General features: G+C 33.0%; 1 protein-coding gene across 13 annotated transcripts in view; it reads right to left on the bottom strand.

The window, feature by feature from the left end:
* The window catches only part of EHBP1 (EH domain binding protein 1), a 369,287-nt gene that overhangs the window by 195,179 nt on the left and 155,605 nt on the right, over positions 1-18,503 (bottom strand). For 8 of the 13 annotated variants that reach the window (XM_074206989.1, XM_074206999.1, XM_074207026.1 and 5 more), the window contains 2 exons: positions 9,998-10,250; positions 5,691-5,747 (listed from right to left, as the gene is read on the bottom strand). In XM_074206989.1, the coding sequence (XP_074063090.1) occupies positions 5,691-5,747; positions 9,998-10,250 (310 nt within the window). The remainder of the gene's footprint in view (positions 1-5,690; positions 5,748-9,997; positions 10,251-18,503) is intronic. The other 5 variants (XM_074207073.1, XM_074207081.1, XM_074207012.1 and 2 more) reach the window with 1 other exon arrangement.

The raw sequence follows: 18,503 nt of genomic DNA, 5'->3' as shown, positions 1-18,503 counted from the left end.
TACAAGTGTTTCTAATTTTAAAAACACTCTCTACATAAAACATTCAATTAATAGAATCAAATAAAGAGCAATTCTTTAAATTCCAACATAATATGCAGGTTACATATTAATTCAATGTATTTTTGTTAAATGGCCAGGTGTCCAGAACATTTTGTATTATTTGGCCAACAAAATTCAATATAGACACATAAGACATACATCTAAGCCATTTATGAAAAATAAGTATATTTATACTAGAATGTTTTAGGAAATTATATGAAATGATTTGAGAACAATTGAGTTTGAAGATATTCATTTTAGCATAATTTTGACTCGTACATTATTCAGAATTTGATATTTGACCTACAATTAAGAATTATACTAGTTATTAGTATATCAGGATTAGCTTAGTTCCTTGATTTTTTTGTCCCCAACTTTTGATAATCTACCTGAAAGGCTATTTAAATATTTACATACTTTCATTAAAGAGAAAATAGAGGGGGGTGGCTAGGTGGTGTAGTGGATAAAGCACTGGCCCTGGAGTCAGGAGTACCTGGGTTCAAATCCAGTCTCAGACACTTAATAATTACCTAGCTGTGTGGCCTTGGGCAAGCCACTTAACCCCATTTGCCTTGCAAAAAAAAAAAAGAGAAAAGAGGAAGCAATAATTCAAATTAATCCATTTCCAAGGTCAATAATTAAATGTTCTACAATTGCACTTATATACTCTGAATAATAAAGAATCATAAGCATATTTATTTTTATATATATATTAATTTGGTCAGTTATAACATGAATTAGGTTGGAACCAATAGCCTAAATTTTTTTCAATTAGTCAATCAAGCTGTATAAGAAAGATCTCAAGAATGAAATTCTTAATGAATCAAGTGGTAATGTGAGGAAATAAAAATGGAGTTAAGGGCAAAAAAAAGTACCAGTGAAGCTGTATTGGGAAGTCATCAACCAAATCAGATTCTTACATGATAGATATAAAAAAATGGAAGGAAGTACTGTTATCTGAAAATGAAAAAAAAAGAGTATAGCCTCATTAAGATTAATATCAAGAATGCTAATGCCAAAGGATAACAGCATTAGATTCTATACATGAGAAAGTAATTGACCTTGAGAATAGAAATTATGTGGAAATAAAAGCTGTCAGAAAAATACAATGAATTAAAATGCTTACATATCATATTATGGGAAATTTTTCAGAAGCATTTTTTAAAGAGATTTGAGAGAATCAATATATATCTCTGACAAAGAGAAAGCCCAAACTTTAATCACAAAAGAATTTATTGGATTATCCTCTGGATTTCAATGTCAAAGAAAGTCTTTTATTTCTAAAAAAGAAAATCCATTAGAATAGTCTAGAATTAAGCCTTCCTTTTAAGAAAAATCCAATAAATTGACATATGATATTCCAAAAAAACTAAACTCATTAGAATGAACCTCTAACATATCATGGAAGAGTTTAATTACAGATAATAAAAGATAAAAAAGATAACAAAAAATACAACATAACATAATGCTAATTTATTATTTTCCAAGTCAATATGTGGCCTGCAGGGTTCTGTGTCTATTCCTGGAAGTGGCAACTTCATTGTCATGAGCCTGTTGTTCACTCCTTTTGGTAGCTTTCAGGAATGTCAACTAGGTTAGTTTTGATGGCAAAACCTACCCCAGCTTTACAGCATTCCTCTTCACTACAGCCATTCTAGAAAAACATGTGTCCAACTCTGACTTCAGTAAACTGCCCTTCATTTACCTTCCTTGCTTCACTCAGGGCTGCTATTGGGATACAATACCTACTGAGTTCTCTTGCAACAAGAGCTGTTCATCTTTCAGGTCTATTGGATCTTGTGTTGCCTAGGAGTGTGTGTTCCATTCCATGTACCAATGGTGAATGAAATCTTCTTTGAAGAAGTTTTTGTAGATTTTTTTTTTATGTCCCAACCACACTGTGGGATCTCTATCTGTCATGGTAATTAGGTCAGGGATGGGTAAGCAGATAATTTGTAGGGCACCTTTTCTAGGCCTTCCTCACATCAGAAAGTAAGCAGTGTGATCATTAAAAGGCTGCTCAGTCACCCAGGGCTGCTGAATCTCACTGCTGCTTTCAGCACTTTTGTTCACCAGAACACTTGCAAACACCAAAACTGGTTTGATAAAAATGATCAGGAAATACAGAAGCTGCTATATGAAAAATGAGAACTCTACAGGGTTTACTGGTAGGATAGTTCATTCATTTCTAAGAAGGCAGCATTTAATATTCCATTAAAAGTAAAGTCTAGGTGAAGCTTAGAGATATGCAGGACTTGGGTCAGTAAGAAGACACATGAAATTCAATTTTGTGCAGACAGTAACAAACCAAAATGCTTTTATGAAGCCCTGAAGGCTATGGGCTAAAGACATATGGTGCATCTCAATTAATCACTGATGGATCTGCATTTATTAACAATAGGGACATAATCCTATAGAGATAAGCTGAACACTTCCATATCATTTTTAACAAGATCATCATGAATCAATGTAGAAGCCATTGATCTATCACCTCAAGCTGAAGACAATCAGTCCCAATTCCAACTGAAGAAGAGGTTTTGAATGTCATTAGGCTCCTTTCAAATGGCAAAAGCACCTGGTGTTAACTCTATTCCAGCTGAGATTTATAAGGTGAGGAAGGGTCCATTGCTCATCCAAAAACTGACTGAAATTTTCCAGGTTACGTGGCATGAAGGGGTTATCCCCCAAGAATTCTTGGATTCCTCCATAGTCCATCTAAATCTTTATTTAAGGATGTAAAGGGAATAGATTGTCCTGTGACAATCACAGGGGTATTTCTCTTTTAGTCATTCCTGGTATGATTCTTGCCCAGAGTTGCCCTCAATAGATTGCTCCTTCACCTGGATGTTGGGCACCTTCCTGAGAGCCAGTGTGGCTTTAGAAAGGGTAGAGGAATGCCTGACAACTCCAGGAAAAATGCCAGGAACAGAAAAGAGGTCTGTATACGACATTTGTAGATCTGACCAAGGTCTTTGATAAGGTCAGTTACAAGGGTTTATGGAAAATTATGTCAAAATTTGGTTGCCTGGAGAAGTTCATCAGTATTGTACATCAATTTAATGATGGTGTGCATGCCTGGGTTCTGGTGAGTCAATGATGCTCTCTAAATTTCCCAGTCACCAAGGGAATAAAATAGGGATGTGTCTTGGGTTCCATACTTCTTAGTATGATGTTTTCAGCCCATGTTATCAAATGCCTTCACTGAAGATGAACATGGCCTCAGGGTCAGCTACCTCACTGATGTTTAATTCTTCAACTTGAAAAGGTTACATGTCAAGACCGAAGTGGAGGGAATGTTAGTGCATGATCTGTTTGCAGATGATTGTGCCCTCAATACAGCCTCTGAAGCTGATATGCAACAAAGCATTTTGGTCTGACAATTAACATGCAGAAAACACAGGTGCATCATCAGCCAGCACCACACCATACATATGTGGAACCACAGATTAAAGCAAATGGAGGAGTTTTGAATATTGTGATAAGTTCATTTACCTTGGCAGTGTCCTTTCCAAGGAAGAACACATTGACAATGAGGCTGACACATTGCCAGAGTTAGCTTAGCATTAGGTAGGCTCCGAAAGAAAGTGTGGGAGAGAAAAGCTATTAGATTGACTACCAAACTGAAGGTCTACAGAGGCATTATGCTCGCCTCAATGCTATATGCCTGTGAAACCTGGACTAGCTTAGCAGTGCCATGTCAGGAAATTGAATTGCTTCCATTTGAATTGTCTTGGGAATGTTCTGAAGATCAATTGGCAGGAGAAGATACCAAGCACTGAGGTCCTTTCTCAAGCTAAACTGCCTAGCATTCCAACATTATTAGAGTGTGCAACTATGATGGCCTGGAAACACTGTTAGAATGCCAGATATATGCTTGTCCGAAAAAACCCCTATTTTATGGAGAATTCACAGAGGGCACGCACTCACAAGGGGGTCAGAAGAATCAATATGAGATACCTTGAAGATATCATTAAAGAATTTTAGAACTGATTGTACAGCTTGGGAGACACTGGTATAAGACAGCTCAGCATGGCATGCCCTCATCAATGAGGGTGCTACACTCTATGAGGAAGGCAGAATTGAAGCAGTTCAAAGGAAATGCGATATTTGTAAGTTTAGAGTACCCTTCCCAGATGTTCATATGGACTATTTGTGCCCAACCTGTGGTAGAGCATTCTGAGCTCATGCTGGTCTGGTCAGCCACAGTAGACATACTATCATTTGTCTCAAACAAAGTGATGTCATTTTGGTCTTCTTTGATACTGAAGGACAAGCACCTATTTGTCTCAAGTACAGTGATGTCATTTTGGTCTTCTTCGAAAAGGAAGGATAAGACCTAACCAACCAACTATGTGATCTTTTTTTTAACTTTTTATTTATTTAAGGTAATTGGGTTAAGCGACTTGCTCAAGGTCACACAGCTAGGCAATTATTAAGTGTCTGAGGCCATATTTGAACTCAGGTCCTCCTGACTCCAAGGCCAGTGCTCTATCCACTGTGCCACCTAGCTGCCCCCTATGTGATCTTGATTATGATTCTTTTGTACTTTAACTTTCTTTTTGGCTACTTGTGGCATTTTTTTGTTTGACTTGTCCTTCCCTTGCAGTATAGAGATATGAAGTCACATCTAGAGACACTTAAGTGAGACTATATATCTTTGTTTCATATCTTCTCTGGGTTAGGCAAAGTAAGTCTTATTTCATTAACTGTGTCTTGATTAGTGAGTGCTTCACTCAGTTCTAATATCCAACTTGAACCAAGAGAGTGATGTGATTAGATCTGCTTCTAATAGTAAAGCTTGTGAGAATTTATGAGACTGATGAACTGGAAAGTCAGAGTGTTCAAGGAGACAAAGACAAATAATTGAACTTACAAGGACTTATGTCTCATGCACTGTACTGAGTAAAGGATGGAAGGAAGGAAGGAAGAGAACAAAAGAAGGAGGGAGCAAAGAAGGGAGGGAAGAAAGCTTCTTAGTTCCCAAAGAGCTCACATTTTATCCAGGAGACAATGTGTTTAAAATATAATTATATTTTATGTATAAAATATAAATGTATAGAATAAAAACAAAATATATACAAAATACTTAATATAGGTGGTAATGGGAAATAACTCTAGAGGGAAGGAAAGACTTTCTGGAGAAGGTGTTGCTTGAGTTGAATCTTGATAGGAAGGAAGGAATCTATGAAGAGAAAGTGTAAAGGAAACAGATTTTAGGCTATCAGGATTTGATAATACAAAGGCATAGAGACTAGAAAGACTCAGTGATAAGTGTAAGAAACAAAACGAAGGTCAGGTTGCCTGGAATGTAAAATGTGGAAAATAAATGTATTTTCTCTTTCTTCAAAATTCCCATAGCCATTTGCCTACTCCTTTCCTTTGTATTTCTTTCACAGTCCTTTTATCACTAGTTTTGTGTACGTGTATTTTCCACCTTTAGTTTATAAAAAAAAACCAATGTCATATTTTTGAAACTTGTAATATAGAAAGATACAGCCATCATTTAAAAGATTTGTTTGCTGAATTGAATTTGAGGAATATTTTCCTCTTTAATTCTAATAAAAATGCTACTTCATATGAATTATAGTAAAAATATTTGACCTTTACATTTTCTTAATTTTGGTATTGTTGACTATATATGAATTTCTCACCTGCTTCTAACTGGACAGAATATATGGTTGCATATTATAATCCTGTTCTGAAGGACCCTGTTTGAAGAAAAAACATAATACCTTGAGAGTATTGGGAGCACAGTGTAGGATGCTAACTCTGAAAATGTAAAAGGGAATAGGAAAAGAATATATAGGTTTTTTCTAATAAAGTTACGTGAAATTTTTCATAGCAAAATTAAAATTTCAAAATTAACCTGCTGAAACTATACTTTTAGCTATTCATATACTGTACTTTATTAACAATGTCTGATATCCAGAATAACTAACAAACTTATCTATGTTAATTAACACTACTAAATGTTGATCTAAAATACTTAAAAAATTTTAATCTGAAAACTCTTCACCTCTCCATCACTTATGCTTTCCCCAGAATTACTTTGAAACTCAGTTCTATATTTCTTTCTTCACATGTAGTAAAAAAAAATGCAAACAAAAATTACTAAGATATGTTAACATTATTTTGAAAAGAATAAATCTAAAAGAGTTTAATGGGAACCTTAGTAAATAGAGGAATTAATCACCTTATTTAGAAAGACTATGCCAGGGCTTCATTTCTGATTCCCCACAGTAAAAACAACTCCCCTCACATCCTATAATTTCATCATAAATATCTACTATAAGAAAAGCTAATCTAATAATTTTAAAAGGTCCTATTATGTGAAAATCAACTAAACTCTTATTAAATTATTAATATTTTCTTTGAAATAACTCTCATAAGATCAAAATAAAATTTCTAATGGATGGAATAGATACTGAGTAAACACACCTAGAATATCTGAATGGAAAAAGAAGCTACAAAGAGGTATGTAGTCACTTTAAGTTGCAATGCACACACACTCTGCTCTATTCTATTACCAAACTAAGTGATAGCTAATGTTTGTAAACTTAAGTGTTTCAATAAAAGCTAAAATAAGAATCAACAGGTGTTTCCTTTTGACTTTTATTTTTTCCAAATGAAAATCAGTCTTTATATGCTTTGTATGAATAAAGAAAGTATGTTTAATGGCTGAATTAATTACCTGAAGCTGACTAATACTTGCAATCATCTTTTTTTTGAAACTTTATACATATAGAGAGTTATATTTCTGAAATTGTTGAAATTCTGAAATAAGATAACACACCAGCCAATGTCCCTATTAGAGAAGAACATGTAACAAATTACCAAGTAGGATTAATATGAAATTAAAGGATAAAGTTAGAACATCTTAAAAGGTTGTTTGAGGAAAGGGCTTTAAGAATTCTAAGGTGCTACATATTTACAAGTTACAAATATCTCATATCCATATGTGTATATGTGTGTGTTTTCACTATTAAATAACAAAAAACATTTTCTTATATGGCTTGAAAAATCAATCATTTAATTTAGTTATATGCAAAGACATTACAAATAATTTCACTATTATAGTCACACTTTTAAGTTTATAAAGTGTTCTACACACACATAAACATACACATATCCAAAACAAATTCTAGAGTGGGTACTAAAAGTAAACTAAATGATATGAAATATTATGTATTTTAAAAAAGAAAATAAATAACAAAGATAAAATAACAAAATTAATAAAATAGGAAATGTATAACCAATCTCAGAAAGAGAATAAGATGTAAGTAACAAATGAAATCCCATGAGAAAAAAAATCCTAGACCTGGATGAATTTACAAGTGAATTATGTCAAGTATTTAAAGAATAAATAACACCCTGCCATATATTTTTTTTTTAAAAAAAGAGAATGATGGCTCTCTTAGTAAGCTCTTCCTCTGAAATGTTTTGGAGTCAAGATACCTGACATGGGAATCCATACAGGCAGCAAATCATGTCAATTTTGACATTCTCACTATAATGAAATTAGAACCCAAAGTCAATTCGTAGGTTCTCTTTGGGGAGGCAAGTAAAGTAGCTGGCAGAATTGGTTTTATCGTACATCTAAAGGCAGTAAGAACCGACATTTCATAAGTTGTCTTACTTGCTGAATATTTACAAAAAAAGATCAAGTTAATGAATGAAGCTTATTTTAATATCAATTACAGAAGGTGAAAAGGTAGAGGAAATTATTAATAACTTGAATAAGATACTATTTCAAACTAAATAAGCACATGCTTTAATTGCAAAGATATGCCCAGGAAGAAATGGATAAATATAGATTGCAAAATATGGTTGATTCAGGAACAAGAGATGAGAAAAAACAAAGGCTTTACAGATGGCAAAGTATTATGCCAACATATCATAAATACTTTTGTCAAGAAAATAATTAGGTGACAATGGGCATGACAAGTATCAAATAACCTCCCCCAAGATGAAAATAATATTTTAATGTGTAGAAAAATTATTTGTTACTGATATCGATGTCATTTCCAGTTGACTCTGTGGTCATAGCAGAACAAAATTAATAGAAAAAGAAGAATAAAAATTATAAAAAGATATGGCATTCAATTGAAGTAATTACAAACTAGCAAATTTTAATAACACCAAAAATGACATGAATAGAATTGACAATATTAATTATTCCTAAAGAGTTATTTGATCAAGAGCTACAATAAGTATACCAACCAGTCTGGAAACTGCCTCCACCAGCAAATATTTGATATTCTTAACAAGAAAAAAAATATGGAAATAAAGGGCAACAACAATTTTCAAAATAAACTTATTTCTTTTTGTAATCTACTTTATCTTCTTTACTTCATAAATAAAACTACAACAGGGTTTATTTCATATTAATATATTAACTATATTTTTGTTCAAATAAATAATATTTAATCATCTAACAATATGTCTAAGCTAAGAGAAAATCAAAGCAAATTATTGCATGTAGAAGAAAATCACTAATCATGAGTGACGTTCAAAATAAAAATATGAGAGTTAAGGTGGGTTTAGCTGTGGGTGCTTATACACTCAGTACTAAGCCAGGGCTCAGGGAATACAGACATTAATCCATCTCAGGATCCTAAGGGAAGATGGGATAATCGTTCAAACTTCGGCTCTAGCCCTAAACAACCTAGGGAAGGGAAAAATCCCCCCAAACAAACAAAAATATAAAACCAGTGAACACTGAGAATCCCTAGAAGTATGAGTAAGAACAGAAAAACAAAGTCAAGTAGCTATTTGTATGTTCTTTCTTTCCATCTGAAATGTTCACTTTGTCACCCTCAACTTGTTCTGGGCACTGCAGAGTCAACTTCAATAATCAAAGCAGAGAGTGGGGAGAAAAGGAAAAAGTATATTAGCACAGGTTTAACATCCTCAAGGGGATGTGAATGGGAAGATATATAATAAAAGTGACATTATTAAACATTTTTATGCTCACAATAAAAATCTATATTAGGCGTTGATTTAAAAACAAACAAAAAAAACCTTGAATGTTCCATTAGCATCTACACAATGTCAAAAGAACATAAGGAAAACAGTCTCCAGGCCCCAAAACTGCAATGCATCGAGCTCCTATGGTGGATATGTGAGAGGACACAAAGTAAGAGGTGCAGAGGATAAAAAGGAATAGATGAATTGCAATGTGTATCTCTCAAAAAGGCATAACAGTGAATGAATTCCAGATTCATTTTGGGATAGAGAAGTGGGATATTTGATTGTTTTTTAAAATTCGAGTTAACAGTGATATTACACACTTCAATTCACACTGACCTTTTGAGAGCAAAGTGTGAAGACCGAAGGAAAAGTCAAATACAGTTAACCCCCTAATTATGAGATTATATTTCAATTTTCAAACAGAAACAATAGTATAAGACATGATTATGCTTAAAGACCAATCCTCAAAAGTCTGTTTAACTCATGCATATTAAAAATAGTCAAAGGCAAAGATAAGATAGACTTCAAAGTCCCTTCCATTTCTAAATCTTTGATCCTACAGTTCTATCAAGAATGCCAATTCAGTACCTCCAACTACCACATGTAACATTACTATGGGGAAAAATTCATTTAAGAGTTCTAAGCAGAGATGGTAATACCACAGTTTTGCCTTTCAGACACATCAGGAAGAGAGGAAGATATTTTTTGACATCAGTAACTTGATAACTATATCTGCATTTAGGTCCTTCCCTAAACCCCTGTAAAACAGCATGATCCTTTGTATGCCTCTTTATCTACTCCTTTAAGTCAATCACTACCTCAGGTTTGTTTCATAGGTAATGTAGGAATGATAAAAAGTTTTGAGGGTTGGGAAGCCTTCCAAACTGCTTTTCTCACTTCCTATTCTTATGTTCTTTATGTATAAAATTACTCCTAAAGAAGAGACAACTTAATAGCCAATGGTGATTTAAAAGTGAATGATACTTACTCATCCAACTCTTCCTCTTCAGTTTTGGAAATATCAGCATAAAGGTATTTGCTCATATCCACAGGCCTTAAATTTTTCCTTTTTGTAGTATGGGGAGAAGAATCTTTTATAGTTACAAATGTTTCGGGTTCAGGGTCTGGCTCATCAAATGGATTCAAGTACTGTGGAGCCTCTACTTCTTTAAAAGGATTGTAGCTATCATTATAAAAAGATTCTTCTGATTTTTTAGGTGAAGTTGTTTCAGTAGCTGGTTCTATAAAAATAATGATGAGAGAAAAACATATCAAACAAAACATTTTCATATCAATAATCAGGTTTTTATAGTTATATAATTTAAGAACAATAATAATTCTTAAATTAAAAATATATATCAACAGAATAAAGCATGAAATGAAATAACAGGTTATAAGGATTAATTTTAATGATTTCATAATTATATTTTAAAATAAACAAAACATGATAGAGCTTGGTATTGCAATGAACCTTAGAGATCACCTAGTTCAAACAATTTATAATCAACAAACAAAAGACAGGAAATATGAAGTGATTTATTCAAGGTCTTAAAAGTAATAGGGAGCAGAGATAGTATTTGAACTTAGGTTCTGTGACAACAATAGGTTGTATGACAACCTAGGTTCTACAGCAATAGACAGTTATAATATTAGAGGAGTTATAACAGCAGTGTAATGACAAAATAATAATAATAATAATAATAATAATAATAATAATAATAATAATGATGATGATGATAGTAATGTTTATCCTTAATTCTTAAAGAAGACCATGACATTAGGGAGGGTATGCCATGCCATGACAAGCACATGAATTGTATTTGAGTAAGGAGGTGTTGTGTTAAGGCACCAGCCTCACTTTCTCCTCCAGAGTCATCTGGGTTCAGTGACCAGTCATGAATCAGGATGACTGGAAATGGTCCTGGATGCAAGGCAATCAGGATTAAGTGACTTGCCCAAGTTCACGCTGCAAATAAGAGTCAAGCGTCTGAGGCTGAATTTCAAACTTCCATCCTCCAGTGTTCTATCCACTGTGCCACCTAGCTGCCCTCTTTCTTACTAAAGTAGTAGACAGAATACTGGTCTTGGAGTTAGGAACTTGAGTTTAAATCCTTCCCTAAAAACACCACATAATAATTTTTGTTGGTAAGAATATCCAAACAGAATATGATTTTATAATACTATAATAATGGACATTCAAACAGATAAATTATCCACCCCCCTCCCTTTTTAAGTAAGGCAATGGGGTTAAGTAACTTGCCCAAGGTCACACAGCTAGGTAATTAGTAAGTGTCTGAGGTCACATTTGAATTCAGGATCTCCTGACTCCAGCGCCAGTGCTCTATTCACTGTACCATCTAGCTGCCCCTAAATTATCCATTTTTTAAAGTGATATCTTTGAATTTTTTATATCATAAGAATTTCTCATAGTATTTCCCTCTCCCAAAGGTCCATGCTGTAAAATTTTTTTTGAAAAGGAAAAAGAATAAAAAATCAGCAAAAGTGATGTCATCAAAATATATAAAGACATACATGGTTCCATACCAATGGGCTTCCAATTTCTAAAAAGCTTGAGATAGGACTATCTTTTCATATATACATCTTCTTTGGGCCATGGTGTTTTTTGTAGTCTTGCAACATTTACTTTTGATTGTTGAGCTGTGCATATTGTTGCCTTGGCACTGCTTACTTTCCTCTGCATGTATATTCTCCAATGCTTCTCTGAATTCTTCATTTTTGACATTTCTTACAAGGTAGCTAATTATATTACATTTTCCCATTTCCAAATGCATGGACATTTACTTTGTTTTCAATTCTGTTACCACAAGAGGTACTATGAATAATTAGTGGATGTGAGGCTTTTTTCTTTTTATCAACAATTTCTTTGGAGCATAAGACCAGTAGGAGAATCTTTGGGACAAAGGATATGGACATCTTAATCAAATCATTTGTTTTTCAAAATGGTTATACTAATTAACAATATATAGTACATAGTACACCATCAATGCAATAATAGTGAATCTATCTCCCCTACCATAGTAACTATTCTAATTTTTCATCATCTTTGCCAATTTAAAGAAAGCTCATCATTCTTCTGATTCTTGTTATTTGTGATTGGAGCATTCTGTTAAGTGGCCACTGTTTTCTTCTGAGAATTATTGATTTAATCCTTTGACCACTTAGCTACTGGGGAAGGATTTGCTATCTTTATTTATAAAACATTGCCTTTTTATCTGATTCGCCAAATTCTTACATGAGAAACCTGATTCAAAGATCTTCCCCCCCCCCCCATTTGACAGTTTCCCTTTTTTTCCTAGATGTATTATTTTTGGTTGTATGGAAATTTTTCGTAATTGTCTTTAGTCTACTTGATTAAGAATATAACTTCTACTCATAACTGTGAGAAATCTATGAATTGCTTCTCTCCTAATTTTTAACAGTATGATCATTCATATTAAAGTCATAAATACATTTAGAATGTACTGTGGAATATGGTGTAAAGTCTAATTTCTACTCAATTGCTCTCAAGTTTTCTCAGAATTTTTTTTTAATCTGTAGGGAATTCTTTCCTAAGTAATTTATGTTTTCTGATTTATTAAACATTAGGTTATCAAGTTTTATTGTTTAAATTCTCCCTTGTCTAGTTTGTTCTGCAACTTCTTTATTTTTTAACCTTTGCCAGATAGTTTCGATGATTATTACTTGATAGTATTGTTTTATTATATCATAGTATTATATTTACTTTTTAATAATTTATATTAATCTAGAATTTTGTTTATAGAAATGAAAAATATTTAATCAAGTTCTTAAAAATGACAATTTCATGGCTAAAGAATTAAAAATATACATTAAATTGGTAGCATTCACTGTCATTTTAAAATTGATATGTACTAGACATGAGAACTGTATATTCCTCAAAGTTTTAAATTGTTGTTTTTTGTTTTTATTAGATTTTTCAAGGCAGTGGGGTTAAGTGGCTTGCCCAAGGCCACACAGCTAGGTAATTATTAAGTGTCTGAGGCCAGATTTGAACTCAGGTACTCCTGACTCCAAGGCTGGCGCTCTATCCACTGCGCCACCTAGCCAACTCTAAAGTTTTAAATTGTTAAGGAGCATCTTGTAATTAAATCTATAGAAGTCTATTTTGTGTGCTTTAGTATATTGATTCCATAGATTATTTAAATATTTTGTAGTAATTAAGAATGAGATTTCCATATTACTGAAAAACAATCTTAAATTTTGTTTTTATTATATAGGAATGCAAATTGACTTTTGAGAGTTTATTTTGCCACCTGCAACTTTGCTGAAACTATTGCTTTATTTACTTATCTGTGCTGATTCCCTATCATTTTTCAAGTACAAAATCATATCATTAGCATATAGGGATTAAGTTTATATTGTCTTTGCCTGTCTTTGGTTTTATATAATGAAAATTCAATTCAATAGAGGCCACTAAGGGACTCAGAGGACAGAGCACTCAGTACAGTCAAGAAGACCCTAATTCAAATGCAGACTAAAGACATATAGTAGCTGTGCGTCACTTTCCCTCTACCTGATTTGGTGTCTTCAACTATAAAATGGGGATAAAAATAGAACCTACTTGTAGAGTTTTGCATAGTAGACTTTAGCACACTGGCATATGGCAGATAATAAGTGTTTGTTTTGTTCCTTAATTTTCTACTTTTCTATTCTGTTATTGTATGTTTTTAGGGATATAATTTCCCCCCTAAGGACTGTTTTAGTTACAGACCAGAAATTGTAACATATTCATTCACTATTATCATTCTCTTTCATATAACTATTAATTACTTCTATGATTTGTTTTTTGGTTCATTCATTATTTAGGATTTCATTTTTGTATCCATTAGGGTCCATAACATTTGTGATACTTGAACTGACTATCAGGTTTACTGTCATGATCTGTAAAGGAGAGTTTCCTATTTATGCCTTTTTATATTTATTTTCTATAACTCTGTGCCTTTATATTAATCATTTTCTGTAAACATTCAATGTAACTGAAAAATAGGTATATTCTTTCATTTATCCACTGGACTCAACTGGAATTAGATATATGAGTCACCATACCCAGTGGATTATTTCTTAGCCAATTCATTAGTCTTGTTTTATTAAATTGTTTAAGCTTTTCACATTTATAAAGACTTTTCTCCCTTTATCTCAAATATTATCTCCTTCTTCCCCCCTTAAATTAAGAGCTGAAGTGGTTCAAGCAGCTGTCATTTTTCCTCCTCTGTTAAGATAGCATCCTATCTCTCTTTGGTTTGTTTTGCTTAATCTATTTTAAGTAATCTACATTACTACAGGCTTTAGGACCCTCTAATCTTATTCCCCCACTTATTCCACCTTGTTTGTTACAATCTCCCATAGTTTTAGAGTTTTACTTAAGAATTTCTCCCCCCCCCTTTTCATTATCTAATCCTTTCCCTTTTCTTCAGTTAGGTAGTCAAGTAAAATCTGCCTTCCCCTTCTCCTAGTCAACTTTTGTTTTCTTTTAAGTCTTTTTTGCCAGAACAAAATTAATTCCCTCAATATCTTAATTCTTTTCCCTGTCTATTCTATCTAGATTCCCCCTTTTAATCTTTATGTTCTTATATTTATGTCTTCTTTGCCTATTTTTCATGGAATAAAAAGCAACTACTTTGAGTTTTCTTTTCTATAGCTTCTATTATTCTGTAATTGCTTTGTAAATCTTGCTCCTTATATTCCTGAGGAAATAAAAAGGATGGAAGTTTGCTCCATCACAGAAATTTTTGTGTAGTTCATTTTCTTTCCTATCTGCCATGATATTTCCTTTCTGGTTTCAGGCACACTCACTCTTCTGAATGACAGTTACTTAAAGGAATTCTGATTACCTTTCTCCCAAAGCATCTCCCCATAAAGGCACAGCATTTTCTCTCAGTACTAAAATCTCTGCAGATTATACCTATTATAAGGTATCTATCTCTCATTATAGACAATTTCTCTACCTTTTCCTCCATAGGAATGTTTTCAAGCAAGATCCCCTTACATGATTATAGTGAGTTTCCTTCTTGTTTACAGTTTTAATCCCTATCTTTTCAATCTCTGGTTTCCTAGTGTCCCTCTTCTTACTGAGGGAGCACAGCAGTTATCTTCCCTTCACTGTTTACCCCAGACTTGATTTAAGTACATTGCTTTACTTTTCTCTCTTCCCTTTTATAAGTTCTCTCATATTGCAGTTTAATACATATAACTACACACACACACACACACACCTGCAGACCAGGTATTGAGAAGTTTATTCTATAGTGCATCAGACCTGTTCTAATATCACTTATAAACCCTAGATTACTGTATTTGTTTACCTTTCTTGTGGTTCAGTTGTCTGGAGTGTTTATAACATTTCTGCTCACACTGGTGCTTTGTTTGGGCAGGGAGATGCTGTTTCAAGTGCCTCTTTTATTGAATGTCTATGTTTTTTCACTGTTAACTACTCAAGTTTGCAGAGTGTATTACTGTTGAGTTGTATCCCTTCACTCTTCAGAACATACTGTGTTAAATTCCCTTCTGTGATTTCTGATGGGTTCACAAGAGTTGTTTGTTCTTCAAATTTCTTTTCCTTTATTTTTGAAAGAGTCTTGGTTGCTTTGCAGAATTTGCTGTCTGTCAACAGAATTGTTAAATTTAAATGTGAGAGTCTACAGAGTGCTTTTCCTTTTTTCTGTAAGTAATTTCTAGATTCTTTTGATGAGTAATTTGCTTCCTGTGTTTAGAAGTTCTGGGCAGTATTCTTGCATTATTTCTTGCATTCTAATATTCACACTTGAGTTGTCCTTTGTGTTCTTTGATTATTAAATTGTCCCCATAACTTTTTCCTTTATATTAATATCTTTTGCCTGCATAGATACTGGGTTCCTTTAATACTGCTTTTTGTTTCTCTTCTTCAAGACTGTTACTGGCTTCTGTGTATTTGTAGTCCCAATTAGTTGTTTTCTCTCATTTCTTTGGGGTGATTTGATACCATGGGTTCTAGTTTTTCTATCCTGTCAACTGTTTCTATAATACACACCAAAAATTCGACTCTTACAATTCTTTTTTTTTCCTCTTGAATCATTCAGCAATATCCTCCTGTGGTTCCATGATCTCTTGGGAATCCCCAGGTTGCTATGCTTCATCAAGGGTTAATTCATTTTCCTTTGTCTCACAATATTTACTCTGGAGTATTTGGACTTATTTAGATCTCCTGGAGGTTATCTTCCCTGTTGACTTATCTGTTTGTTAGAGATTTTAAGCTGAGTTTTCTTTGTTCTAAGATCTTTGGTAATTTTAGTTTTTTCCTCCTTTTCAATTCCCTTATTGCTTACTTTCTGATTCCTTTTCCCCTTTGGTGTAGATCCCTGGAGGGATGTACCTCAAAGCTGTCTCAGTTTTATCCTATGCTAAGAAATGCACTTTCTATTGGCCTCAGTCAATCCTTGCCTCAAGTGACTTCTAGGTACAGAACTGGCTGTCAATGGATTTCAGTCCTCTTTCATTCAAGTCTGATGCAGCCTCAAATATACATACTAGTGCCCTGAACCAGATCCATTAGTTCTTTAGTTGTCTTTTTAACTATGACTTCAGTTTTGTGTACTGCTGCACTAGGCAGAACAGGTTTCCATTTCCTATAGAAAATTTCCTATAATTTATAGCCCTGGAGAGCTGCCTGGGGAAAAGAGAGGTTCACATCATCACAAAGTTGGTACATTTCAGAGACAGGACCCAAATCCTTGACTGCAAAGCAAGTCCTAAAGTAGGTACTCTGCTCTGCCCCCACTTAAAAGTTCTGGGGGTCATGGGATAAAGGGGAAAAGATGTAGGTTGAAGAATAATATAACAGATAAAAGTACAAGAACTGGACATTCTCCTTCTGAAAAAATATTTGCTATATAACTAGCATTTTTGAGAATTTTTTCTAATTACATTTATGTACTTATGTTTTAGAATTTGATTAAGATATACTGTGGGTTGAGATCTTATATATCTTAAAGTTGAACAGTTTTAAATGTCATAACATAAGTCAGAAAACTGATTTAAAATAGCTTTTGGATTCAAATTCTATAGAATCTGAATGTGAGTTTTGAAAAAGAATTTATCATTATAAGGCTAATAACATTGTAAATGATTACAACTGGCATATGTTTAAGAAAAAATGCAGTTGGTTTGTCTTTTTTAAGCACAAGGGAAAGATGTCCTTATTATAGGCACATTCATAATATTTTCCTTTTATCACAGAAGCAAACAATGAATGGTAATAACCATATATTGTAAAATACAACTGCCTAATCTTTGATTTAGACAACAAAAAATAAAGTCTTTATGGTATGTGTTGTGAAAAAACAAACAAATAAATGACAAAATTAGTCAATGGAAGTAACATTTTATTAGTATATCTGTGAAGAAAATAGAAAAAATTGATCCAAATATAATCACTACACTTGGTAAAACCAAAAGTAAGAAAGCATTTGAAACCATAAAGTAAAGTTGGAAAATGAAACAGCTAACAAAAGAGGGTTGAAGGTAAGATTATTTCATACAAAAGCTTACAAACACATCTAATAAGTTTTTAAAAGAGCCGCTGAAGTACAAAATATTATTGCGTAGACAGAAGTCCTTAAACAAAGTAGAGATAAAGAGCATATTAAAACAAAAAAGAAAATTCAGATAGTATCATTACTATCTTGTTAGCTTTTCTTCTCCAATATAATGCTGTTGTTATTTAAGGATAAGTCTTAATCAAAAGAACAACCTACAATTTATAAAATGAGAAAAGAATTTATGTATTTATATATATTACATATACATGTACATGCTTATTAATAAGAATAGAAAATAGCTATGTCTCAAAGAGAACAATATCTTTCACAAAAAAAGACATTGTTGATGATTACATTCTTTCTTAGACCTACAAGTCCGATTAACAATCTGGAATTATGACTATTAGGCTCCTAAATTGATACACAGGGGATATAAGGTTAGGGTTATGTTTTTTATTCCTTTCTGCTTGGGTTGATATTGTAAGTTATACCTTGGAATAAGGAATTCAAATAACCCTTTTGAAATATTTAGGTAAATTATTCTTATTTTTTAAGTGACTAAGATTATCTTGGTAACTTTGGTGGAGGAAATTATTTACACTACTTGAGCCTCAGTCTCTACATTTATAAATTGAAGAAAATGTCACTACATGAATTCAAGGTTCCATTTAGATCTAATAGGAAAACTGAAAGCCTGGTCTATCAGAGAGAGGGGTTACTAACATTTTTCATGTGGTGGAATCCTTTGGAAATGTGGTGAAACATATGGACCCCTTTTCAGAATAATGTTTTTAAATGTATAAATGGAATTCAAAGAATTTCAAAGAAAACTAAGGGTTAGTAAACATAAAGATACAATTTTCCCCCTGCAATTCAGTTACCCTTGAATTCTATCCATGCACTGCAAAAAAAAAAAAACTCTGATTAGAATTAAAGATAACT

Source organism: Macrotis lagotis, chromosome 1 (assembly GCF_037893015.1).
Source record: "Macrotis lagotis isolate mMagLag1 chromosome 1, bilby.v1.9.chrom.fasta, whole genome shotgun sequence".
Lineage (NCBI taxonomy): Eukaryota > Metazoa > Chordata > Mammalia > Peramelemorphia > Peramelidae > Macrotis > Macrotis lagotis.
Note: the sequence above shows the minus strand (reverse complement) of the source record. Positions and strands in the feature narration are given on the sequence as shown.